Raw genomic sequence first — 27,575 nt, 5'->3', positions numbered from 1 at the left:
GCTGCAGTCCTGAGTAAGTCCTCATTTGGATGAGATGCCTAGTAGCTGTGAACCTGTTGTTGGTTTGCCTTCTATTCCCTATTGCAATATTACCAACTTACGCTTTTTTTATCGTAACATAGGCAATTTATTCTTCAAGGGCAGCAGGCAGTGAATTTGTAAATGAAACAGTGAAATATAAAGTTGTTTGCTAGCAACAAAATCCTCAATAGTTACAGATCTGTTTAATGTGGAATTATTCAGATGACTTACTTCTGCAAAGATTGCATATATTGACTGGTATTGGTCGATGTAATGACAGAAGTCTGAGTGTCATTTTATGGTTGAAATGTTCTGAAATGGACAGTTTTGTCATTATTGGGTTATGCATTTTATTTCTTTGCTTACTGGAAAAATGTTCAAAACTACAAATTTAAAACACACCCTAATAAGTGGTGCTGTATAATACAAAGAATATCATTTAATACAATCAGGAAGACAAAAAAATTGCACAATTTCCACAGCCCTCCACACCACATACAATGCATAGTCCACACACTTGTGTCTCACAGCCACTAAAGCTTCACCATAAACCCAACATATTAGTCATAGGAGACTCCATTGTGAGACACAGAGATGTGCCTCTCTCCAGGCTGGATAAGGAGAAAGTCAATGTTAGTTGTCTGTCAGGTACCAGAATCTGCCATATCACATGGCACTCAAGTCTCTCAACAACAGGTACTGTTATGACTCTGTCATAGTCTGTGTTGGAGTGAATGACTTGAGACGTACCTCTCTGGACTATATGAATGGAGACATGATTGAGCTCACTGATTATGTGTCCCAGGCAGGTATGAACTAGCCTTAAGCAGCATTCTGCTGTCACCCAGAATGATGTCTCAATACAAACAGAAAATGATTCACTTTAGCAAATGGCTTAGTTTTGCTGTCATTCCAGGGGGATCCAGTACTTGACAGCATGGGAAGATATGAGCGACAAACCACAATGCTTTGCCAGAGATGGCCTTCATCTCTCTCACCCTGGCTTCAGGCTTCTGGCAAAGGCTCTTGCCTCCCTATAGTGCCTTTTTTAATAAAAGGGATTAGGTTAAACTAACTACATCAAAATCTCAACAAAACACAAATTAAAGGTCATGCTGCTAAACACTAGGAGTCTAAACATGAAACTGCACTCATTGCAAGCATTCTTAACACTGGATAATGCTGACATCTGTGCAGTCACAGAAACCTGGTTCAAAGCTGCGAAGAGCTCATCAGCCTTACCTGGTTACGCATCCTATCATACATTCAGACCCCAAACTGTATGATGCACAGGAGACACTCCAGGTGCAGTTAACCATTGACAAGACTCCTATTCAAATCATAGCTAGCGACTGGCCCCCAAATCTGACTCAAGATGCCCAATCCACCTATTCGGACCTGTTCGAATCTATCAAGATTCAACCCTTTACCCTGATCCTGCGTGTCTTTAACTTCCTAAACATAGATTGGAAGAACTACTCATGCCAGAACACAAATGCCCAGAGATTCCTCAATTTTGTCAGTGCAAATGCCTTGGAACAGTAGTCAATACCCCCACAAGAGGTGATAATATCTTGGACTTGGTATTAACCAACATGAGTAACCACTGCAGCATCCCAACAGTATCATCCTTCCTGGTAAGATCCAACAATAAAGTGGTCACTTTCGAAGTCACCATCTCTTCCAACCCCCTCTCTGGCTAGGATCAGACATAAAAACTTCTCCAAAGGTGATTACAGCCTCCTGAGGAATGGTATAAACAGCTTCACAGCCCCTCCCCCTCTGTAGGAACTGCCACCGATATCCAAAACTACACCAAAGCACTATACAAGCATTTATATAGATGCATGGTATCAGGAATACCCAACAGGACTAAATCATCCTCCACAAGGAAGAGTAAACCTGTCTGGTGGACATCTGCAATAAATAAACTCTATAACAGAAGGAAAAAAATTGCTGTCCAAGACCAAGAAGGAGCAGGTGCCCAGTTGGAGGCAATGTCTCCTTAGCCTGAAAAAGCAAATAAGAGCACTAGTGAAATCATACAAAGCAAACTTTGAGTCCAAACTGACCACATCTACTAGAGACAATCATAAGACCTTCTTCACATATGTCCACAACCTTAAAGGAAGCACCCAGATCTGTTCAGAACTGGTGGTCAAGGACACCACATATACAAATGCCATAGATATAGCAAATTTGCTGGCTGACAGATTCAGCGAAAACTTCACCCCTCTGCCCCCCATCAGTAAATCAGGACATCCTCAGTACCTGCCCCCTTCCACTGATATCTAGGGAACAGGTCATTATTGCTCTCTCAAAGACACAAAATACAGTCTCCATGGAACCTGATAACATCCCAGGCTGCATCTTGTGTGAATTCAGGCAGGAACTTGCAGCACCATTAGGAACCCTATTCAACCAAAGCCTGACTACAGGCTTTGTCCCAGCTGAATTGAGGACAGCCACTGTCATCCCTTTACACAAAGGTGGATCATTCACCGAACCAGGAAATTATAGACCCATCAGCCTAACTAGCTTGCTCTGCAAGGCCATGGAATGGATTATTATGGACCTCAATAACAAGGACATTGGCAAACTCCAAACACTTGATCCTACACTGTTTGGCTTCATCAAGGGGAGGTCACGTCTGCCAAATTTGGTCGACTTCCTTGAGACAGTCACCAAAGCCATGGATTAGGGGAAGATGGTGCACACTGCCTACCTTGCCCTGGCCAAAACTATTCCCCACTCGGGCATAATAGATAAACTCTTTCAACTAGGCATCAATCCATATGTTACCAAATGGGTAGCAAGCTGGCTCACTGATAGAACCTACCTAGTCAAAATAGGGAAAGCCACCTCAAGCACATTCCCGTAACAAGCAGAGTACCCCAGGTTTTGGTCTTGAGACCTCTGTTATTTGGGATATAAATTTCTGAGGTGCAGGCCAAAACCAGTGGTCTATGGCTGACCAAGTTTGCAGATGACTGCAAGCTGGATGCTGTCATCAGTTCCCCTAGTGATGTGGACATCCTCCAAGAGGGTCACATTCAGACAAATGACTGTCGCAAGAAACATGGCCTTAAGCTGACTACCAAAAAATGCATTATCATCCCCTTTGGGGAGAGTGACATCTCCACAAATTATCACATTGGTAACAATGTTGTAAGCAAGCAATCAGTCGTGAGGGTTCTGGGACCCCAGGTTGATAGCAACCTGACTTTTGAACATCATGTTGTTTTTGTTGTATAGAAAACCTTCTACAATGGCCCACCTGATAAGTAAGAATATTTCATCCACGGACAAGAAGGTCATAACATCCCTGTATTGTTCCCTTATAAGGCCCATTATTGAGTACAATGCCCCTTTTGGCATGTACCTCGCAAAGCACATGCAGCTGCTGGAGAGACCACAGAGGTTCCTCACCAGGAGAATCCAGGGCCTCAAATATCTACCATACACAGATAGGCTAAAAGCCCTATCCCTCTATTCAGTTTCATACAGACTCCTCAGAGGTGACCTCTGTCTGGCATACAAGATGATCACGGACCCCACATTGATGGGACTGCTGCATATCCGCAAGTCAAGCTCCACTTGAGTAACTTGCATGGGTGACCTCAACCTGGTCTGTGACATCAACAGGACTTGTTGGTGGGACAGATTTGTGTCCCAGAGACTCCCCCATCTATGGAATAGACTCCTTCTCCAAGTCAAGCAGAGTACCAGTTTACCCCTTTTTAAGCACAGCCTGGATAACTGGATGGGAAATAGAAAATATACCCCTAGGATTCCACCCATGTCCCTGCTGGACAGGGGCATCGGGTCCTGACTTGTTTAAATATGGGCTAAACTCCTGGCTAGGCTTATAAGGACCTCAGAGCCAATAGCTTAGTAACCTCCTATGACCCTATGAATCAAAGAACACATGAATATATGTACATTGTCCTGAAAATGTGTGCAAGGGGCCTATGGTTTGAAAACATCCCAAAGGTAAACTTTATCTGCCACTGACCAGATGCATTTCCTTTGAATGTGGGTTTCAATGCTGTTTCAGTGAATGTGAGTTTCAGTGGCAGAGACGTTTACTGTTAAATCTAAGTCTGTTTTCATTGTGACACTGTATTGTTTTGTTTAGCAGATATCTATTAGTGTTTGTGCTATAAAATTTGAAATAAACGTTTTAAATTAAATTCAAATGTCTGTAATCACTATAGAAGTAAAGAAGAAAATAGTATGCAGACTGAGAGGTTTGAACAGTGATTATGGTAAATGGGGAGAAATACTGTAGCTAAGCAATAGATCATTTGAATGGCTGTGGATGGTGGTGGTGGTGGTGGTGGTGTGTGTGTGTGTGTGTGTGTGTGTGTGTGTGTGTGTGTGTGTGTGTGTGTGTGTGTGTGTGTGTGTGTGAGAGTGTGTGTGTGTGTATGAAGGGCCCAATCCATTATCTTGTCTTGGGCCCCATCTGACCATGATCCAGCACTGAAGTAAATGCTTTGTTTCTTCCTTTTGTATGAGTCTGTGTGTCCATGCATCCATGTATGAAAATGTGATGCATGATTGCAAGAAACTCAGAAGGAACTACAGACAGGACCAGAGAGAACTGCAGTTATTTTTAAAATTAACAGCAGCCTTCTAGTTGTACAGTGGTACAATGCATTACAGTGTTTTGCAGTTGAATTTTTTTTTTGTTTAATTGAATCCGGCAAACTGGAATAATTACGGTAAAGCCAGGGCATTGTGGACTACTGGACTTATTTTTGCAGAGGGGGAGGTGAATGGTGGATGGGCTAGTGTGTGTGTGTGTGTGTGTGTGTGTGTGTGTGTGTGTGTGTGTGTGTGTGTGTGTGTGTGTGTGTGTGTGTGTTTGTATATTTGTGTATTTGTTTGCATTTGTCTGACTATTGTCAAGTTTGACTTTTTATTGTACTCTTCTGTTGTCTTTTTGTTTTGGTGAATAGAGAGTAGCTATCTGGGCTGTGGCTTAAAGTAACTTGCCCTTTCATTTGTTCAGCTTTAATGATATTAATGTTGGCAAATGAATATTTGTGTTAATAAATTGGAATATTTTTATATTTTTTTGGTGGGGTTGGCCAGTTGTGCTGTGGATGAATGTAACTTGTTCTTTTGACTTGGTTGGTTTAAATTCCATCCTTAAAGTGCATTTGTGTGAATAAATTAGAAAAGTTATGCTTTTTTTGGGGGGGGGGGTGGGGGGGTTGGCAGCAACTTTGTCCTCTTCATATCATTTTAAAGGCTGGCTAGTGTGCATTTGCGTGAAATAAATTGAAATTTTTTGGGTAGGGGTACCTAACAGTAGTATGGGAAATTATCCTCTTCATGTGCTCAGCTTAAAGTCTGGTATTAAGGGCTGGCTAGTGCATATTTGTGAGAAATAAACTGGATTATTTATGCTTTTGTTTCTTGGAAGGGAAATGGCTAGCTTTGTTTTTGATGAAATAACTGGTGCTTATTTTGAAGGCGGACATTAACTGCTTGTGTGCATATGTATGGAATGAAATAAATTGGAATATTGTATGAAACACATTTGAAACTGTCCCTAGTTTTACAGAATGTTCTTGTATTTGTTTAACATGTGTGGTCTGCAAGTTACTCTCATATTGTTTGCATAGTTTGTAGTTTGCCTTTACATGAATAGTGTGCCTTTAGATAAGTATGCTGCAGTCTTTACTCTCTTTCTCTCTCTCTCTCTGGGTGCTGTACTTGTAAAACCAAGTTGAAACCGTTCCAGATTTTGCAAATGTCCCTTTATTTACTTCCTCATGATCTGTTCCTAATAGAATTTGGGGTCAACTGTCCACATAAGTTACCAAATCCCAAACTACTGGGTCAGCTCTTAGGATTGTGTTGTCAATGTCATACTCAACTTTCCAAAGGAGATGATTAGTCCATAATTCTGGCGGTAATTATTTGGTTGGGACAAGCCTTCCTGTAGGATGGCTGAGTCTTTTGAGGATTTGATCACTGCTCCTAGCTTACTCATTGATGGTCTTTATTTTGTTTCATTTCATGATTATTACTAAAAACAATTGTCATAGACGAGGAGGTGTTAGCAAAAAATATCCGAGGGGGGTGTTAAAAGAATTCTGCTCTAGGTGTCAAATACAGTAGGTATGCCACTGTCCATATATAATCCCTTATATTCTTAACTGACTTTTCAAAATTATTTATCAACTATGCCGGGAATGCCTGGAAATAAAAATAACAAAAAGAAATCCACTACTTGTTTGATCTAACTTTAAACCTGTAATTTTCCCTCTTGATATATAATCCTTCAAATCTTTTTTCAGCTTTTCATTTGTCTTATTATGAACTCCTTTAAAACATTTTCTAAACATACCATTAAAGATTTAATAGAGAATCATGTTTCATTTGTAAATTCATTGATGGACTGTAGCTATTTTCTACTCCATATGTCTTTTTTATTTAACTTATATCCTAGCATTTTACTAGATTTATCCATCATCTGAAATAATGCATCATTATATTACTCAGGACAAATTTGGCTCATTTCTGTATCTCTGACTTGGAATTCTTCTAGTTCCATTTTGAGATTTCTGATTTTCCCATCATTGTGATTCATTGAAATTCTCATTATCTCTAATCCAGTGCTGTTAAGCAAGTCCATTAAATCAGTGCACCCTTTTCCAGGAGGGGAAATAAAACAATAAGAATGACCCCAAATTAATTAATGGAGTGAAATCACAGATTCATAAAAGTGGACAAAGGTGGAGCCGTTGTGGCCATGAAAAATTATGACTTTAAAGAAAGTATAAGAACATAAATATTAAGTGATAGTGAGGCTTATGTGGTTGTGAACAAAAGAGATAGTGAGAAAGCATTTTGTGCTATGATTGTTACATTGGCAGATTCATATTGGATCTGTGTAATAACAGAAAATAAGTTTCCCCTTAACCTTCCCTCAGGAAATATCATCAGGGGAACAGATTCTTAAGGCTGTCTCTAAGGCCAAAAACCCTGCATCAATGAGCCCTTACAATATCCCAGGATGACTTCTAAATAGCATGAAACATGACCTATCAGGGCCTCTGGAGTTACTATTTAACTGTAACACCCAAACAGGTTACATGCCTCATGAATAGAGAAAGGCAACAGTCATCCATCTGCACAAAGGTGGGCTGTCTACAGACTACAGACCCATATGTCTCACTAGTCTTATATGCAAAGCCATGAAAAACATTACTATGGAAATGATCAGTAATGATATAGTAAACCTCCAGACACTGGGCGCCACTCAGTTTGCTTTCATTAAGAGCAGATCATGCCTACTCAACCTGGTGGACTTCTTTGAGAAGGTCACCAAAGCAATGGATGAGGGCAAAATCGTTCACACTGCCTAACTTGACCTGGCCAAGGCATTTGACACAATACCCTACTTGGGCATTATTGACAAACTCAAGAGGTTAGGTACAAACCTGTATGCCACCCGGTGGATAGCCAACTGGCTCACAGACAGGACCCAGGAAGTTAGAATTGGGGAGTCCACCTCTGCAAAGAGGCCAGTCACAAATGTAGTCCCTCAGGGATCAGTCCTTGGACCTCTCCTTTTTGGCATTTACTTTTCAGAAGTCAAGGCCAATGTCAGTGTCTCTGGTTGACAAAATTTGCAGTTGATTGCAAATTAGGAGCTGTCATTGAATCTGACACTGACACAAATGTTCTCCAGGAGGGGCTGAGACAGACAAACAACTGGTGTCAGAACCATGGACTAAAAGTAAATACAAAGAAATGCATAATAATATCCTTCGGGAAGTTATCCATCCCTGGTAACTATAACATTGACAATATACCCTTAGAGTTTACCCAGTAGTCAGGGACATAGGGACACACATGGATAGTGGTATAGCCTTTGACCATTATGTGCCTACAGTGGTGAGGAAATCATTCTATGTTGTGCAACTTATAAACAAAGGTATGGCATCTAAGTCCAAGGAAGTCATTGTTCCACTGTATTCAGCATTCATCAGACATATCATTGATTACAATGTCCCCTTTGGTATGTACATAACCAGGCATATCTAACAATTGGAATGTCCACAGAGGTTCCTCACTAAAGGAACATAGAACATAAGTAAAATGCCCTATGCAGATCCCCTCAAAGCCCTATCCCTGTATTCTGTCTCCTACAGGCTTTTGAGGGGAGATCTATGCCTGGCGTACAGTGCATTGTCACACCCTACTCTGATGGACCTCCTACATATCCACAAACCAAACAGCACCAGAATTACCCATTCTAAAGTCTTAAATCTTGCCTGTGATATAAATATGACCTGCTGAAGAGATAGTTATGTATCCCAGAGACTACTGTGTCTATGGAACAGGCTCCCAATCCATGTGAAGCGGAGTTCCTCCCTAACCCAATTTAAGTGCAACTTGGACAATTGGATGGGAAACCTGAAATTCATCCCTGATTTGGCACCTATGTCTATAATGGACACAGGTAACCTGTAAATGGTTCATCTCCCAGGCCCTTGCTTACACTCATCAAGGGTATCAGAACTTGTTAGAGATTTGGGATGCATGGCTAGGCTTAAAAAGGCTCTTGTGGTCGTTAGCCTAGTAAACACGTATAAACCTATGAACCTATTTTTGTCCTGTTTAATATACAAGGATGGCTATTTTTTGGCATACCAAACGTGCATGTTAATATCAACCCTCCCCCCTCTTTAGGCTTATAGTGCCCACTTCTGATTATAAAAAGGGTCAACTGCTATGCATATGGGAAGAGAATTTAAACCTGTAGATTTGAAAGTTAGTACTTATGTTAATAAACCTTTTGATTTTTTTTACCAAGGCAAGTGACATCTTGACAGAACAACAAGATTTATTAGTTACTCTGGATGTCATTTTTTGTACACTGTTATAGTTCATGAAATGGGTTTGATGGCAGTATAATATTGGTTAATGGAAGATGAAAATGTCTATAAAGGGAAAATAAATATTACTACACATTATGCGACTATGGGAGCAGTAATTGCCCTGAGCTATGCTAACATTATTATGGCAGAAAGGGAACATAAGGTTATTTTAAATTCACATTTTTTGACAAATTTAAATTTTACTGTAATTTGTCTTAATGACCTGTTTCTCATCTGACAGGTAAGGCAGTATAACTGGATACATTTTTGTTAAATTTCTGTGCTTTTTATTTGTTTCTTAAGTTCAAGTGGAACACACAGTCAAATGAAATACAATATTTAGAACTGCAGCTAAAAGGAAAGTAATAAATTAAGTAGCAGAGATTGTAGAAAGCAGGTGTAAACAAATATTTTTTTTTACATTACCAGAGTGCACACGCAATATGGCTAAAAGAATAACAGTAAAGAATGTCACAAGGTGGTCACAGTTGACTACCTATTATAATACTTATGAAAATAAAAAAAAATCAGTATATAAAGAAATGTTTTTATACAGGATGCAACATTGTGAGGTATTGCCAGCTGTGCTAGAGAAGTAAGACAGTGCATGTGTGGCATATGCCAGCATGACTGGCTGAAGTTTTGTAAATAATCTTATGTCATTTGACTGTCACCTTGATTTGTATAGATGATCATATTAAAAATGTATTTGTAAAAGTTGCTTATGTTAAAAATGCTGCAACCGAATCTTAAGAGTTCTGAATGTTTACCATGCCAGGTGACTAGATGTGACTTCATTCTGCCAGGTGGCTAGATGTGACTTCATTCTATAACCAGCTGAAGGACAGAACTCTAGCAGCAGCAGCTTGCTGTTTGTTTTTGTTTTTCTTTGGAATATGATATAAAAGATCTATGTCAGTTATCACAGTTCAGTTGAATGGAGTTGTTAGCTGTTATTTGTTAGTTGTATAGATCAGTCAGTGTGTAGTATCTGATCTTGCCTTGTGGAAGTGAGCATCTCAGCAGTACTCTTGCCTTGCGATACTAAGTGAGTTAACTAAAGACAGTTTCTGTTTAGCACAGTTAGGAATAATACAGTGAGATTACTTTAATATTATTTTCTTTTTTCTGCATCTGTGAGAGTCTATCCAACTGTGTTATTTTTATATTTCCTGTCTCTGAAACTCTGTTGTTTATTGTAACTAAATATTAAGTATTCTCCTGTTTTCTATTTTATTATCCATTATTAAATATTTTCATACCTTTTCATAATTACTTTCAACATCTTGAGAGTACTTGTGCTTATTTTAGTGACACTGTGGCCACTCGGATAAGCCTTGCTCCTTCGGTCATACTCTACCATTTATATCAGTATTAATTTGACACACTATAATTGGTTACCCTTTGTAAGAGCCTTAGAGTATTTGACTGGTGGCAGCAATCGACCTTGAAGTCTGAAAAGAGGAGACACAACTGGTAAATCTGTGTCAACCTTTCCTAGCTGAGTGTGTGTATGTGTGTGTGTGTGTGTGTGTGTGTGTGTGTGTGTGTGTGTGTGTGTGTGTGTGTGTGTGTGTGTGTGAAACAAATCAGATATTTAAGTGTGTGTGTGTCAGATACTTGGTACTGGGACACAGTGCTCCAAAGTGAGTCTTGTTTGGGATCTGGAGAGACAGAGAGTCCAGTCCCAGTGGAGCGTGGGTCCCTGTTTGCTCTTGAGGGAAATTTTGCTTGATGCAGAGAGCTGCATTTGAAATACTGTGTAAATCCATTCCTGTTTTTAGTGACTGCCTCTCACTGGTGTCAGTGGTGAAGATTGGAGCTCCTTGATTAATGGCCTGGGGTAAAGAGGAGCCGTCACACAGGGGTTATCCTGAGGAAGTGGTAGATCAAAATACAGCAGAAGTTCTTTAAGCAGAAAGGAAAAAAGTAAGAATAATAGTTGGATTTGATGCTGACTTTGATATAAGTAGAATGGTATTATAGAATTTAGTGGACACCAGTAAAATAAAAGACATTTTATTAAAGAATAAGAATTTTCTCAGATCGAAAAAAAAAAAGTTATGGGGAGCTATAGGAACATTGCCTAAATGTGCTTATTAAAAGCCCCTCACTTAAAATTATGATGGAGAGGACCACTAATGTGGATATCCATCCAGATATAAGGATCAAGACTTTTAAATGTGTTTTGTGAATACTGTGGACATATTAAAAAAGGACCATGTTGTCAGAGAGGAAAACAGGAAGGGTTTATTACAATAAAGAGCAGTATATATATAATTCTTATAAGATGTAAGAAAAATTCTTATAAGATATCTTATAATTCTTGTAAGATAGTGTTACAAACAAAATTAAAAAAATAAAATGTGAAACAAAAAAAAACAACAAAGGCTAGGTCACCAAATTTATTGTCACAAAAAATAATAACACTCTAGCTCCTCAGCCAAAAATGTCTTTTTTTGCCTAGGTACTAGAGTGTTATAACCTTGCTTTTTTTGTGTTTGTTTTAATTCCTGTAAGATAGACTAAGTAGCTAGATGTTTTATGGTACATCTTCCTATGTTGGTAAAACTGCTAGAAAATTATCCCTGAGAGTTAGAGTTCACTTATATTCGAACAAAGGTAAATATACCTAAAATGCTCTGTACAATCATTCTTTACGGCATGAAGTCTGGTTAAAGCACCTATTTAGAGTCCTTGATGGTACTATTCTGGATATTACAGTTGGATACAGTGAGAAGTTGCTCAACAGACTTGAAATGCAATGGCAAGTGCCTTTGGGGGCATGTATGGTACTAGGTTTGAATAAAATTGTTGACATTAAACCAGAATTAAGATTTCGGAAATAGAGAGGATTTTGTGGATTTCAAAACACCTTTTATTATTATGTTGAGCATAAACTTTTTAAATGGAAGAGAGAGTATTAGGTTAATTAATTTCTTAACTTATTGATTGAAAGATGTTTTGTCAGTCAAATTAAATCATGTGACTGTGTGGTTTTAATTTAAGTAGGGGAAGTTTTGTAATAATTTTGTATCTAATGAAGTCCAGAAAAGTAGTGGGATGAAAACACTTAAACAATCAGTGTATGTTTTAATAAACAAACCAGTTATTCTTGAAGTGCACCCAGTGTTTTTATATTTATCTATATGAATATATATATATATATATATATATATATATATATATATATATATATATATATATATATAGATATATATGGATGTAGGGCAGCTGATCCAATGACCAGCTACAATGACACCCTGAACATTGATGTAATGATACTGAACATCGAAACAACAAATGTTAACACATACTATGCATGCTCCAGGGATTATTTCAGAGTGGAATAAACCAAACACAAGTGTTTTTATGGGGAGGGCAAGACCCCTATACCACCATACCCCCTTGCTAATTAAATATATTAACTCCGAGATTGTCCTACCTGGGAATTGTCAATCTGGTACAACTGTTGAGCATCTGTTTGCATCGACCAAATGATGTCAACCAAACAGATGTCAGTGTACCTGTTAATTCAACCCACTGCATACAACCCATCGTACTCTCTCTCTCTCTCTCTCTATATATATATATATATATATATATACTCATATAGATAGATGGATTTATTTAAGTTTGTCAAATTGCACTAATATCGCTGTGCATAATGTCAAAACTAAATAATCAACATTATGCATGTCAACACACACTATACATGCGCAGAGAATGAATATTAGCACATGTAAATACTGAAAAATGAAAAACATGAAAGAAAACATCATTTTTTTTTTTTTGCAGCGGGTAAGTACCGTGAGTCCTACCACACCCCCTGCTGATTATATTTTCTAACTTTGAGATTGCAAAGTTCTTAGGGAAAAGGGCAGATTTTCTAAATATGAGAATCATTCAGTCCATAAATCTTAACCTCTCACAGCAAGATATCTGGGCAAAGTCATATGTAATGGGAGGACAAACTATTTTCAAAATACAAAGCATTGCTCTTACAAAGTAAAGGAACAGACCAAAAATAAAAGTAAAAAATCTGAACATTCTGTGAAAATCTGGACACTTCAGATGTAAGGTGCAATCTACTAATTTTATCAGCAGATGTCAACCATCTATTTAGTTGACCAAATAATATCAGTTAAACAGATGTTGACCAAAGCATTGCTCAACAAAATTAGTAGAACCCCCCACCCACACACGCGTGCGGACACACACACATATTTGTGTGTGTGTGTGTGTGTGTGTGTGTGTGTGTGTGTGTGTGTGTGTGTGTGTGTGTGTGTGTGTGTGTGCGTGCATACACACACGCACACACATCATGACATATCACATAGGCCATATTACAGAAGCTTTCATTTATTGCCCTGCCACCAGTTTAACACTTGATGTATATGCATTGTGTCAGTTTGTCTATCTAGCCATTCTGTTTCAGTAGGCACCATCACATTACCCTTAAAAATTATTACTATGTGCAACTATTTTTTGTGAGACAGTGTTATAATCACTGCAGTTTTAATCTTCACATGTTTTGAAATCAGGCACTACATTTATTTATGTCTTGCATCTCAACAAGGTCATACACAATCACTGCCTTAGTTTCAAACAATGGCAGATGTGGATTTAAAGCAGCTGACTTCATTAAAGTTGACTATTTTATTTTATAGTCTTTAACAAAAAAAGGCAAAAATAACTTCCTGTCCATTCAATTCATGCTAAATTTAGAAGAATAAACCAACTGGAATAATTGGATAAGGGATTGGGGTGTCAATCTTTTGAATCTTATTGTTGCAAAGATTCAGAGTAGCAGTCTGAGCATACCTCTCAACTCTCCAGATTTTCACAGAATGCCCAGATTTTTGTCTCATATTTTTGCTGAGTTCCTCACAAAATTTTGGATTTCTGTCAAATCATTGACAAATCATTGAGGTTTTAAGTCAGAAAATAATGACAAACATTTGAATTTCAGACTTCATACCCTTCAGAAAAATGCATGTTAATGCAAAACCCATTGTTATATCAACTTTCTAAGTTAGTAAGAGCAATATTTAAAAACTGTCCTTATTTTTGGGCCTTTGTCCCCTGCTATTATGGCTTTGTCCAGATTTCTTGCTCCGAGAGGATGAGAGTATGAGTTTTTCTAAGAATCACATATGGTTAATAACAGAAGTCAAACAGAATGAATTTTAGAGTAAGCAGTCAGAATCGTTAGACTTTCAAGAAGATTTTTCATTAACTATATTTATACATTCTTTTTCAAGTATAACATTATTTCACAAAGTCTTCAAATGTGAGCAACTGTTCTGTTAAAAGTCAGCTTTGTATTTGCTGTATGCAGTCACCTTGGTAGAACCTATTACATCTACAAAACTGAGCATGTACAAGCTCACACCTGGTACAGACTGGTAACAAAATAAATGGCAGCCATAGCACAAATGAAAAGGAAACTTTCTCACCTGTACTAACTGGCCATTAATAATTTTTCTTGTTGTCTCCAGGACTTTTCCATTGTCTTTTCTTGTAAACTTGCCAATAAGCGTGTCTCCTTCTTGATTCCATGTACCCTGAATTAAATACAAAACACATATTTATAGGTTGTGATGAAAAACAAGCTTTTTTTCAAGACACAGGTGCTATAATATAGAATACAGAAAAAGAAACTGGCCTGATCTTCACGTTCTGCCTGCTTTTGCACATGCAGCTGCAGATTATATATGCTGTGCACAGGACAGGTCACCAGACTCTGTATTCGCATACTTAATTTGTTCTACATTTTATAGATGCAATCAAAGTTAGTAAAAGGCAAGGTCAGCAGTTCTCTTGACCAGGGCCATCCTTAGCAATTGCAGGCTCCGGTTTTGACTATTTTGGTTGGACCCCTCATCTGGTCCCCCCATCTACTACCCTAGCTCTCCCTCCTCTTGCTGGCTTCTTGAATGCAAGACTATTGCAGATTACATATCAGGAATGTATGCTATTGTTATGTAATGAAGTAAAACAATATGTTTATTTATTAGCTTATATTTTGTCATAAGAAGCATTAAAACAGAAGAAAACTGCTGGACTCCTGGATTACCACCGATCTAACATCTTCTGTATTAATCAACTCACTCAGGCCCGTGGTAAGGGACCAGTATGATGGGCCACTGAAGGCCCCTCAGTTCCTGTGTCTACATGGTGTGTCACCAGGGGGTTGCATCCTGGCTTATCAGCAAACATGTTCTCAAATTCAGTAGTACTGCATAGATCTCCTGAACCTGGATATTTGATAGTTGCACACTTCCCCTTCGTTTCCCACACACTTTTTTTTAAACTGTGTTATATTTTACTTTTTTCTGTCTTTTCTTTCTCTCTTCTTTCCTCTCTTCCCCTTATTTGACTTGTGCTTTACTCTTACTGTGCTACTATTTTAACATGTTTTAACACTTACAGCAAAGTGAATACTTTTTCTTTTCATCTCTGCTTCTTACCACTCAACACATACACCTCATGTTTCACTTTTGTGTGATTATTTTGCTCCTATCTATGACTGCAACAAGCATTTCACTACATACTGCTAAATTAGTAACATTCTCTCTAAAGATTTAGTGATCAGAAATGATCTCACATTGAAGTATCTGCATTTTTTATGGTTACTAGTGCTTGTTTTTATGCTGAGACTGACTATCCCACAGTTATTTTTCTGTAACTTTGTTCATTTGTAATCATCCATAAACTCCATATCTTCCAGAGAAGCACAGGAAAACTGTACTTCTCTATTAGTCTTCAAAATAATTACCGTCTGATACAGTAACTGGAGTTAAACACAAAACAGGATGGTTAATCCGACCAGTTTTGCTTTGAATACCCTACCGAACACTCAGCAACAACAACTGATTACCACGAGTGCAAGCAGCTAACAAACTGAGACAGACAAGAGGCATGAAGTTGTAGTTACTAATAATATGTTATCTAATAATACTGGACTTGTAACTAGCATGGGAGTAAGACTACAGTAGGAAAATACTTTGCACCTTCTGTGGTGTCTCTTAAGCAAATCTCTGGGTCATATAAGGCATTATAACCTGTCATAGCCCAGTATGGGCCCCCTGAGGGAGCAGTGCCCTATTGGGCCAATATGGTCTGACTCACCTAAGGTCATCCCTGCTCATGACTCAGCATCCAGGGAGTATTTCTATAGTAAAATGTGCTTTAATATTGTTTCAGTTAAAACAATGAACACGTTGACCAAGAAATATGCAGATTTAAGAAAAAATAAATAAAAAAGAGAAAGAAATATGCAGATTTGTGCTTTATGTGTACCAGAGCAATTGGCTTTATACGTGCTTTTCATTTTATAGTTTTATTGCAACAGTTTTAGCAGAAAATGCTTGTCTATCTCTTTATGTCTTTCTCTGTCTGTAGGTTGTATTAATTTCACACGTCAAAAAAGGTCCCTGCATGTAGGTGAATGCACGACTCCAAAAGACAAAATTCAAGAAAATAATGAGCCAGCAACTGTATGCTGTAACAAATATAAAAATATATTTATTAAGTTACATGAAAAAGAACAAGAAAGAACAGACCAGTTTCGGCTAGAATAATTTCATAGCCTTCATCAGTGTTAAAAACAGAAGCATTCATTTGTTCCTTTTATACAATAGTACAAATTAATTACATACCGTGATTGGTTACCTCACAAATATTCATTTAATCTGGGTGGGAAAAGTCCACCCAGTTTGATGATCCATTTTTTCTGTTTAATATCCAGAGTAGAGTGCCATCCCGCTTTGTTTGATCTGTCACCCAAAATTCTGTCAATAATCATAAAGTTGAATGAAGCTGTGGGGTGTTTGACAGTGTGCTTATACAGAGCATTACTAGTTCTTTTATGTTTAATATCACTTAGATGCTCAGAAATCCGTAATCTAAGTGGCCTGGAAGTCTGTCCTACATAAAATGCAGAGCAACTGCGTGAGGCCAAGTAAACTAGCCAGTCACTGCTACAATTTGCAAAAAATTCAATGTCAAAAATCACACCACAATTCCTACTAGAAAATTGTTTGAACTTGGTGACCCTATTGCAGTGGCTACAGTGACCACAGGGCATGCATCCAGTCAATCTGTCCCTTGAGAGTGTTGTTTGAATGCTATCTGTGAAGGTGGACCTATGAGGCCATTTGTAATGACTCAAATGTGAATCCAGGTTCTTGCCTTTATGAAATGAAAAATGACATGTATCCCCATGATATTGTGATAAGGTGCTGTCGACCAATAGTATATTCCAGTGTCGCTGTACACTATCCATCAGTGTATTGGTGTTCCTGCCATATGTGGTTGTAAAATGCATGACATTGCCAGTGCCCTGATGCTTCTCCTTATATTTAAGTAGATCCTCCCTATTGAGGGTAGCAGCATAATTACTGGCTCCTAGAACATAACCCATCTTATAGCTCCTTTCACGAAACCTGTTGTGATCCCTTCGAAAGGTCTCAAAGGCGGAATCCTGTGAGCAAGTGCACCTCATCCTGATGAATTGGGATTAGGGATATTTCTAGTAATATGGGGGGGGGGTGAAAGCTGGATGTGTGAGGTAGGGAATTATACTGTGGGTATTTTCAGAAAACTTCATTCCTACTGAACAGAACATCTAAATAGGTGATGTGTTCTGTGTGATAGTGCACCGTAAACTGAAGACCCCATTTGTTGTCGTTCAAGTACCCCACAAATTCCATTAGATAGTCCACATCTGACCTCCACACCATCCAGCAATCATCCAGATATCTCCTTCATTTGTCCATTTCACCCAAATAGATGTTATGCGTCACATCATAAATGATGTGTTCCTCAACATATGCCATAAAGAGGTCTGCATAAATGGGGGCAAAAGATGAACCCATAGCTGTTCCCTACATCTGCCAGTAGCATTGACTTTGGTAGAAAAAAAGTTTTGGTTAACACATGTTCCATTAAGCAAATCAGGAAGGTTTTAAAGCCAGGTTCGTACAAACTGTACGAGGATGTGTTAGCACAAGATGTTATGGCATTTTGTAGATTACTAAACCTTAAGTTGCAATTTCATGATAATGTTTCCAATGTTGGCTCTGATATATCATAAATCCAGTTTTATACCACTGATGCACCACATTGTTCATCTTTTTCAATCCTGTGTGCTCAAAGATCTACGTTTCAACTTTAGGGGAACTAATGTTATGGCAAACAACCTCTCATAGACTGATATGGACAGCCTACGTGAGCTAATCGACAATAAGGAATTGGTGATTCTTTCTGCCAACAAGGGAGGGGCTGTGGTAGTTATGAATTGGCAGCAATATGACGCTGAAGCACAGATACAGCTGATAGTTGGTAGATATTATACCAAAATGCCTTTGGACCCTACATTTATGTTTAAAAAACAAATAGATCAATTTTTAGGGTCAGCATTGCAGGAGGGTATCATTACTGATAAAGCAAGTACTATCTCACAGTATCGGACCCTAGCAGCCAATACATATACTTCCTTCCTAAAATCCACAAGGATCCTCTTAATCCACTTGGCAGACCCATTGTTTCTAGGAGTGGTTCACTTTCTGAACCCTTATCCCAGTTCCTTATGATTCATCTTTAGCCTTTGTTGAAATAGGTTAGATCAAGGATTCAGAATACTACAGAGTTTTTGGACATTGTTTCTGAGATGCAACTAGAGGAGGGTTGGCTCCTTTGCACATTAGATGTTTGTGCACTTTATACAAACATTCCACATTGGGCAGGCATTGATGCAATTGAGTATTGGTTATATAAATCCAATTAGTATGAACCTGGCTTTAACACCTTCATGATTTGCTTAATGGAACATGTGTTAACCAAAAATGTTTTTTTTCTACCAAACTCAATGCTACTGGCAGGTGCAGGGAACAGCTATGGGGGCATCTTTTGCCCCCATTTATGCAGACCTCTTTATGGCATGTGTTGAGGAACACATCATTTATGATGTGAAGCATAACATCTATTTGTGTGAAATTGACAAATGAAGGAGATATTTGGATGATTGCTGGATGGTGTGGAGGTCAGATGTGGGCTATCTAATGGAATTCGTGGGGTACTTGAATGACAACAAATGGGGTCTTCAGTTTACGGTGAACTATCACTCAGAACACATCACCTATTTAGATGTTCTGGTCAGTACGAATGAAGATCATACATTACGTACTGATGTTTTCCGAAAATACCCACAGTATAATTCCCTACCCCATGCATCCAGCTTTCATCCCTCCCATATTACTAGAAATATCCCTAATCCCAATTCATCAGGATGAGGTGCATTTGCTCACAGGATTCCTCCTTTGAGACCTTTTGAAGGGATCTTAACAGGTTTTGTGAAAGGGGCTATAAGATGGGTTATGTCCGAGGAGCCAGTAATTATGCTGCTACCCTCAATAGGGAGGATCTACTTAAATATAAGGAGAAGCATCAGGGCACTGGCAATGTCATGCGTTTTACAACCACATATGGCAGGAACACCAATACACTGATGGATAGTGTAGAGCGACACTGGAATATACTATTGGTCGACAGCACCTTATCACAATATCTTGGGGATACATGTCATTTTTCATTTCATAAAGGCAAGAACCTGGATTCAGATTTGAGTCATTACAAATAGCCTCATAGGTCCGCCTTCAAAGATTGCATTCAAACAACACTCTCAGGGGACAGATTGCCTGGATACATGCCCTGTGGTCACTGAAGCCACTGCAATAGGGTCGCCAAGTCCAAACAATTCTCTAGTAGGAATTGTGGTGTGGTTTTTGACATTGAATTTTTTACAAATTGTAGCACTGACTGGCTAGTTAACTTGGCCTCATGCAGTTGCTCTGCATTTTATGTAGGACAGATATCCAGGCCACTTAGATTGCGGATGTCTGAGCATCTAAGTGATATTAAACATAAAAGAACTAGTAATGCTCTGTATAAGCACACTGTCAAACAACCCACAGCTTCATTCAACTTTATGATTATTGACAGAATTTTGGGTGACAGACCAAACAAAGCAGGATGGCACTCTACTCTGGATATTAAAGAGAAAAAAATGGATCATCAAACTGGGTGGACTTTTCCCACCCAGATTAAATGAATATTTATGAGGTAACCAATCACGGTATGTAATTAATTTGTACTATTGTATAAAAGGAACAAACGAATGCTTCTGTTTTTAACACTGATGAAGGCTGTGAAATTATTCTAGCCGAAACTGGTCAGTTCTTTCTTGTTTTCTTCATGTAACTTAATAAATATATTTTTATATTTGTTACAGCATACAGTTGCTGGCTCATTCTTTTCTTGAATTTTATCTTTTGAAGCCGTGCATTCACCTACATGCAGGGACCTTTTCTGAAGTGGCACATTTCCTCCCTTGCTGTCAGTCTGTAGACTGCTGTATGTTCAGGTCATGTCAGCCTGATTCACTGTGATTGGATTCTAAAATAATAACTGCAATAAAGGTTTATTACAATTTTGGTCCATTATTTCTGGCTTATACAAGTATCTGTGACCATCTAGCTTCGTGGATGTAAGCTGTTGGGGCCTTATTTATGTTTTTTTCGATTTCCGAGGTTGCTGATAGTCTGTTCGAGCATACTACATCTTGGGGCCCATACCAGCATTATATACATTTTGCTTTTTACAATTTATATCCACTACGAGCATTTTCCAATGGACTGAAACATTTAGAGAAGCAATTATGGGATTTTGGTAACTTTTTTTATATTTTTTGACTCAAGTATGCGCCATTTTCTATAACGGCTGTTCCGTGTTGTTAATACCATCTGGAAGTGGTTCACCTGGAAGGCTAACCATAATACATCAGTACTACTGTTGGTCACTTCTCATTTATTATTTGTGTTTTTTATTTGTATGACTGTCTGCAATTTTGGTCACTGAAACAACGAGAAAGAAGACTAACATTCAATCATCTTATGCCTTACCATTCCACTCTATTACCGAGGGGCTGAACTAGCATAGATTTGCTTATTTTTTAATTTTTTTTCTTTTGGGTTTATCGATCATCTAACGGGCCTTTGTAGGTCACTGTGGAGTCCATCAGACATTATGAATTATTACTACTCTAATTATTTGGACTGTGTATGTTTATTTTTATACATTTGTCCATGTCAGGTGGAAATTGGTTTTGTGAAGTGTTTCATTTGGGCGACAACGTTTACCATAGGATATGCATAACATCTGCACTCTATTGTGGTCTACCGCCATTTTGGATTAATTTGACCTGCATTTACAGGGTGGTTTCCAGCTTGCAGGATTCAATGGTCTGGGATGCTTATTGAGGGAAATACAGGACATTGGTAACTCTCTTTTTTTACTTTCTGGACTCAGGTGTATACCATTTCTTCATAACCACTTCTCCGTGTTGTGAACATTACTCGGAAGTGTATTATTGTGGTGGCTGACACTAATATATCAATATAAGCGGTGGCTACCCACCATTTATGGTTGGTTTTCTTTCTATTTATATGGCTGTTTTTTTATTTTTTGGTTTACTGAATCTACGAGCAAGGGACTGTTGTTCAGTTATTGTGTGTTTTGATCAATCTACTTTACAACTAGGACCTAAACCATTACAGATTTATTTTATATATATGTTTCTTTTTCTGGGTGTATCTGTCATCTAATGGGCTTGTGAGGACACTGTGGAGTTCATCGGATATCGTGGATTGATACTACTACAATCATTTGGACTGTGGATGTACGTTTTGGTATATATGACTGTGTTGGGTGGAAATTTTGCTCATAAAGGGATTCATTTTGTATGGCGACAATGATAGCTATATGATATGTATATTAACTGCATTTTGTTGTGAATTATGGCCATTAATCTAAACTAATTTATCCTGCATCTATAGGGTGGTTTCTAGCTTGTGATTTCAACCATATATATATATATATATATATATATATATATATATATTTTTTTTTTTGGATATTTAGCCAATATTGTTCGTATTGTGAATGTTCTACAGTGATTATAACTGTGTTCTGCTCATTTGTGCTGTATATTGTTCAGGGGGGGCCTATTGTTTTTTTCACAGGTTATAACTTTATGAAGGTTTTTTGTTTCTGTCCACTCATCTGAATTTTTTTGAATATAACTGTTTTGCATTACATGGGATTATTCTCCTTAACCAGGAATAACAATAGCTCAATATCTGCTTCCTGCTTTTAGTGGGTTTGCGTTTTTTGGGGCTTCATGTTGATTCTATCAATTCTGCAGGGGTGGCTCGTGCCATAGGACTGCAGGACTGCAGCCCTCCCACCTAAAAAACAAATGAAGAACAGAACAGAGAAACACAAAATCAATTCCCGGACATGCACACATGCTCTCAGACTGCTTTCTCAGCAGTCTAGATAGGGGGAAAGGCATCTCAGCCCCAAGATGCCCAGAAGTCTTTTCGGCGATGACATCACAAAATGGAGGCTCTCCGGACTGTAGCAGTCACAGGGAGGACTAATCGCGGATTTGGACTGCAAGGAATACTTTGGGATGGACCAATCACACAAGGAATGCAGGTAAAGGGGCTGTTCAGATATCGGCGGCAATCGAGCAGCAAGTGGAAGCAGTTATTTAGCTCATCTGTGGGGCTGGGGCTGTTCAGATATCGTGGAAGCAGTTATTTAGCTCATCGGTGGGCTGGGGCTGTTCAGCAGCAAGGTAAGCATGCAGAGTGTGTGTGGAAGCAGTTACAGTTATTTAGCTTGTCACTGGGGCTGTTTATCAACAAGGTGTGTGTGTGTGTGTGTGTGTGTGTGTGTGTGTGTGTGTGTGTGTGTGTGTGTGTGTGTGTGTGTGTATAATGTCCCAGTTACTATATACTGGTGGCTAGGGCAGACTCATGGTGGTGTGGTAGGGAATACCTCAGGCTTGAAACCTGTACCTTGTATGCAGGTGTTAAGGGCCTGAATTCCCTACCCACCACCATTTGTAAAAAAAAATTGCAGATTTTTTCCTCATATTTGATCTGTTCTGTTCCTCATAATATCTGTGGTTTCTAAATATTTTAATGCTTAATGTTTGATGGTGCAGTGGTAGCATTGTTACCTCACAGCTGTAGATTCTCAGGTTTGATTCTTGGCTGGGGTGCCTTCTGTGTGGGGTCTGCATCTTCTCCCTGTGATTGTGGGGGTTTGCTTTTGTGTCCTCCCATGTTACAAAGACATGTCTGCATTATTTATTCCTGTGCCTCTGCTGAAAATTGTTTTTTTGTTCCAAGTCAGACTGTCCTGGTTAACAAATGTTAAATAAAAGTGATAGGCATTTGAATTTCAGACTTCAGGTTTCTGAATGTGTAATTCCTTACATATCTGATGGTGCAGTGGTAGCATTGTTGCCTCGCAGCTATAGGTTTTCTGCTTTGATTCTTGGCTGGGGTGCCTTCTGTGTGGAGTCTGCATCTCCTCCCTGTGTTTGTGTGGATTTGCTCTGGTGTCCTGCCATTTTACAAATAAATGTGTCTGCAGTATTTCTCCCTGGGCCTCTGATGAAAATTGTTTTTGTTCCATCAGAAGCAAAATTGACAGGCATTTGAATTTCAGAATTCATATTCTTCAGAAAATACATAGTAACACAACCATTTATTCTAGCAATTTTCTAAGTTTATAAGATGAATATTTGAAATTTGTCCCTATTTTTGGGATTGTATTCCCCCATTATTGGCTTTGTCCAGGTTTCTTGTGCTAAGGTTGACAGCTATGGCAAGAACTGAATTCACTAAATATGTTTGAGGGCTGTATTCCCTCATTACTGGGTTTGCCCAGGTGTTTTGTATTAAGAGGTTGACAGCTATAGTGAGAACTGAATTCACTAAATGATAGCCATTTAAGTTTCAGTCTTCCTCTCTTTCACAAAGCAGCTAATTTGGCGTAGTGGTATGTTGCTCTGTCTGTTTTGCACAGGGACCTTGTCTGTAAAATGTATGGTGGTAACACAGCATTTCTCTTTGACAAAGCAGCTGATTTGGTGTAGTGGTATGTTGCTCTGACTGTTTTGCACAGGGACCTTGGCAGTAAAATGTATGGTGGTAACACAGCATTTTATTCCAGCAACTTTCCAAGATTATACAAGCAATGTTTAATGTGTCCCTGGTTTTTGGGCTTTTGACCCCCCCCAATAAATGTTGGCTTTTTTCAGATTTCTTGTGCTGCGAAGTTGAGATGCAGTATAATATTGAGTAGACTTTACAAGGAGCTGAGAGCTGCAGGGGAAGAGAAGTTAAGTGCTGCTTATACTGAGGTGGCTTGTATTGTTAATAGCACAACAGGTTGTGTACTTGCTGTTGATGCAGATGGCTATGGGTTCTATTCCCACAAGGGGTGGATGCTGCTGTACTGAGAATGTCCTTCTTGGTGAAGATACTAACTATGAGCCTGTTATCAGTTTGCCATCCATTTCCTCTTGCAATATTACTAGCTTATGATTTTTTTAATGTAATATAGGCAATTTATTCCTCAGGGGCAACATACACTATTTTTCGATGAAACCATGAAATATAAAGGTGTTTGCTAACAGCAACCTCTTCATTAGTTATGAATTTCTTTAATGTGGAATTATTTAGATGACTTTTACTTCAGAGATTGTGCATATTTACTGATAATGGACTGTAGAATTGTGCATATTTACTGATAATGGTGGACTGTAGAATTGTTCATATTTACTGATAATGGTGGACTGTAGAACTGTGCATATTTACTGATAATGGTGGACTGTAGAAGTCTGAGTAGTCTTTTATGATGGAAATGTTCTGAACTGGGCAGTTTTGTCATTATGGGTGCATTCGTTTTGTTTCATTGCTTACTGGAATAATGTTCAAAACAAATTTAAAACGCCCTCTAACAACTGTATTGTATGGTACAAGGAATATAATTTAGTACAATCAGGAAGGTGTATCAAAGAGAACATGTATGTTTCATATGCAAGGGGCCTATGATTTGAAAACAGCCCAAAATTAATCTTTATCTGCCACTGGCAAAATGTATTTTCTTTGAATGTGGGTTTCAATGCTGTTTCAATGAATGTGAGTTTCAAGGGCAGAGAAGTTTTAATGCTAAGTCTGTTTTCATTGTGAGACTGCATTGCTTTGTTTAACAGATGTCTTTGTGTTTGTGCTGTAAAATACAAAATAAAACTTTCAAATGCAGTCCAAATCATCATAAAAGTAAAGCAGTATGCACATTAGTGTTTATGGTAAATGGAGTGAAATAGCCAAGTAATGTATCATTAGAATGGCTGCAGAGGCTCCATTCGACGATGATTTTGTGAGGGGGAAGGGCGGCAAACTCAGAGGCTCAGCTGAACTATACCTCCCAACTGTCCAGATTTTCAAAGAATGAATAGATTTTTGCTTCTTATTTTTGGTTTGTTCCTCATAATATTTGTAGTTTTCTGGCAAATCATTTAAGAAGTAAGTCACTAAATAATGATACACTGAGTTTCAGACTTCATAACCTTTAGAAAATGCATGCCAATGTAAGACCTGTTATTCTATCAACTGTCTCAGTTTATACAAGAGCAACTTTTAGTGCTGTTTATATGTTCCCCCAATATATTTGGCCTTGTCCAGATTTACTGCATAACAGGTTGAGAGGTACATGCAAATAAATTGCTTTATAGAATTAGGCATAGCCAGCCTCTCAACTGTCCCTGATTTTGGCTCAAAATGTTGCTCTTCCCCCTAATAACCCCCCCCCCCCCGCAAAATAGCAATGTTGGAAGAAAACATGGAGGGTTTACAATTAAGAAATAACTGTAATAATCAAAGTTATAGATTACTTGAAATGCTTGTAGATTCTTTTATTTTGTCAGCTGCTCAAGTTAGCAGTACTAATATTAAAGTGTCCCTTCTTTGACAGGTTCCCAGCTGTATTGTGTGGCTATTTTATATTTTTGCATCACATTTTTGGCCCATTTTTCAAAAATTGTGTTTTTTTTTTGGCAAACTAGTGACAAATCATTAAAGACTGAAGTTAGAAAATAATGACAGGATTTGAGTTTCAGATTTCATACCCTTCAGAAAATTCATACTAATGCAAGACCTATTCTATTATCTTTCTAAGTTTATAAGAGCAATATTTAAAAATTGTCCTTATTTTTGGGCCTTTGTCCCACTTCTATGTATGGCTTTGTCCAGATTTCTTGCTCTGAGGTTGAGAGGTAGGACAAATGTGTTAGGGCCATCACAGTCAGCCAGCGACATTTCAAATTGTGACATACTTGTTGCACCCCACTCCCCCATGTAGTGACTCTGGATGTGTCCAAGCAAGGCAAGGAGTAGTTATGCAGTGTAACATGTGCAGAGCGTCCCCCATCCAGGGTAGACACAAGTACTACAGTGGGTTTTCATCTGTCCTTGATTTTTGCAGAATGGTCTGGTTTCTGTCATATTTTTGTACTGTTGATTTATGCTTATTACTCAGAAAGTGCCTTTTGCTCTGTGTTTAAGTAGCAATGCTTTAATGACCATAAGATAAGCTTGTCTGAGATTGTAAGATGCAAGTAAGCTTTAATAAGCATACTGTTAAAGGATTGCCAACATTGAAAGCCTTTCTGTTGTTGCCATGCAGAAAATACTTAACTAGATAATGTATAAGCCTTGGGTATTGAAGGACAGGATTACATTATTTTAAAAGCATTACACTTGTTGGAGACTTCCAGTCATCTCTGCAGGCTTTACCTGTAAACTAAACAGAATGCCAATCATGTGTGTTCCATAACCTGTACAAGTAATCCTTTAAGCAATGTATCTTGAGCTTGTTTCTTGTTTGCTTTTCATTTTTTACTTTGATTATGTTTTCCCCATGAAACAAGTAGATAGTTGTCAGACAGCAGGTCTTTTTTGGATAAGAAGCATTTTTACAAGTGGGGGCATCACAGAGATTTCTACTTTCAGCATGTTACTTGGTACTTTAATAAAGCTGAATATAATTTATAATTAGAACTGCAGTGCAAGAAGTGGTTTGAGTTGAGTGCTGCTTGTTTTCTTATACTTGATTTTGACTGGCATTCCAGTAATGTATTTAAAAAGTAATTTATTTTTTCATGCCTCACAACCTTTTATTTCCATCTAGATATTAAGTAAGCTTTCATGTAGCCAATGCATTCAAATATTTGTATTCTTCTACATTTATTTTTGTCTTGATTGGACTCTCATAATGACGGTTTGGCACCCATGGCAGCGTATTTAATTAAAATTAGTTTTTGTGGTTTTGAGCATAGCTCCTCCCCTTTCTGGTTGGTTACACCCCTTCCCATTGACCCCACCCATTCAGCTGTCTCTTGCACCCCCCTTTGATTTGAAGACACCAGCTGCCACTGCAATTCTGGTTGCATTATCCTTATTTATGGTACACAGTTAGTTATGTTTTTGGAAATTTTCATCATTTGTTACATATGGTTTTTATTATGGGTGCTCTGTTGTGATTGTTGGCCTACTATTTGATCTATCACCAACCTGAGTTGCGAACAACATTTTGACTGGGGGCAGTGCGCTCATTTGATTAAAATTAATACATTGATTTGGACTGATGCTCCTATTCATAGGTTCATAGATTAGTACTAGGCTAAATGCCCTTGCGAGCCATTTTAAACATATCTTTTAATCAATA

At 38.3% G+C, this 27,575-nt stretch overlaps 1 protein-coding gene across 2 annotated transcripts in view; it reads right to left on the bottom strand.

The window, feature by feature from the left end:
• Window positions 1–27,575, bottom strand: part of FABP2 (fatty acid binding protein 2) — a 286,606-nt gene that overhangs the window by 32,050 nt on the left and 226,981 nt on the right. For both annotated transcript variants that reach the window (XM_044061650.1, XM_044061651.1), the window contains one exon: window positions 14,384–14,491. In XM_044061650.1, coding sequence (XP_043917585.1) covers window positions 14,384–14,491 — 108 coding nt within the window. The remainder of the gene's footprint in view (window positions 1–14,383; window positions 14,492–27,575) is intronic.

The sequence above is a fragment of the Protopterus annectens genome, chromosome 2.part0 (genome assembly GCF_019279795.1).
Source record: "Protopterus annectens isolate FY-2018-M chromosome 2.part0, PAN1.0, whole genome shotgun sequence".
Classification (NCBI taxonomy): domain Eukaryota; kingdom Metazoa; phylum Chordata; order Ceratodontiformes; family Protopteridae; genus Protopterus; species Protopterus annectens.
Note: the sequence above shows the minus strand (reverse complement) of the source record. Positions and strands in the feature narration are given on the sequence as shown.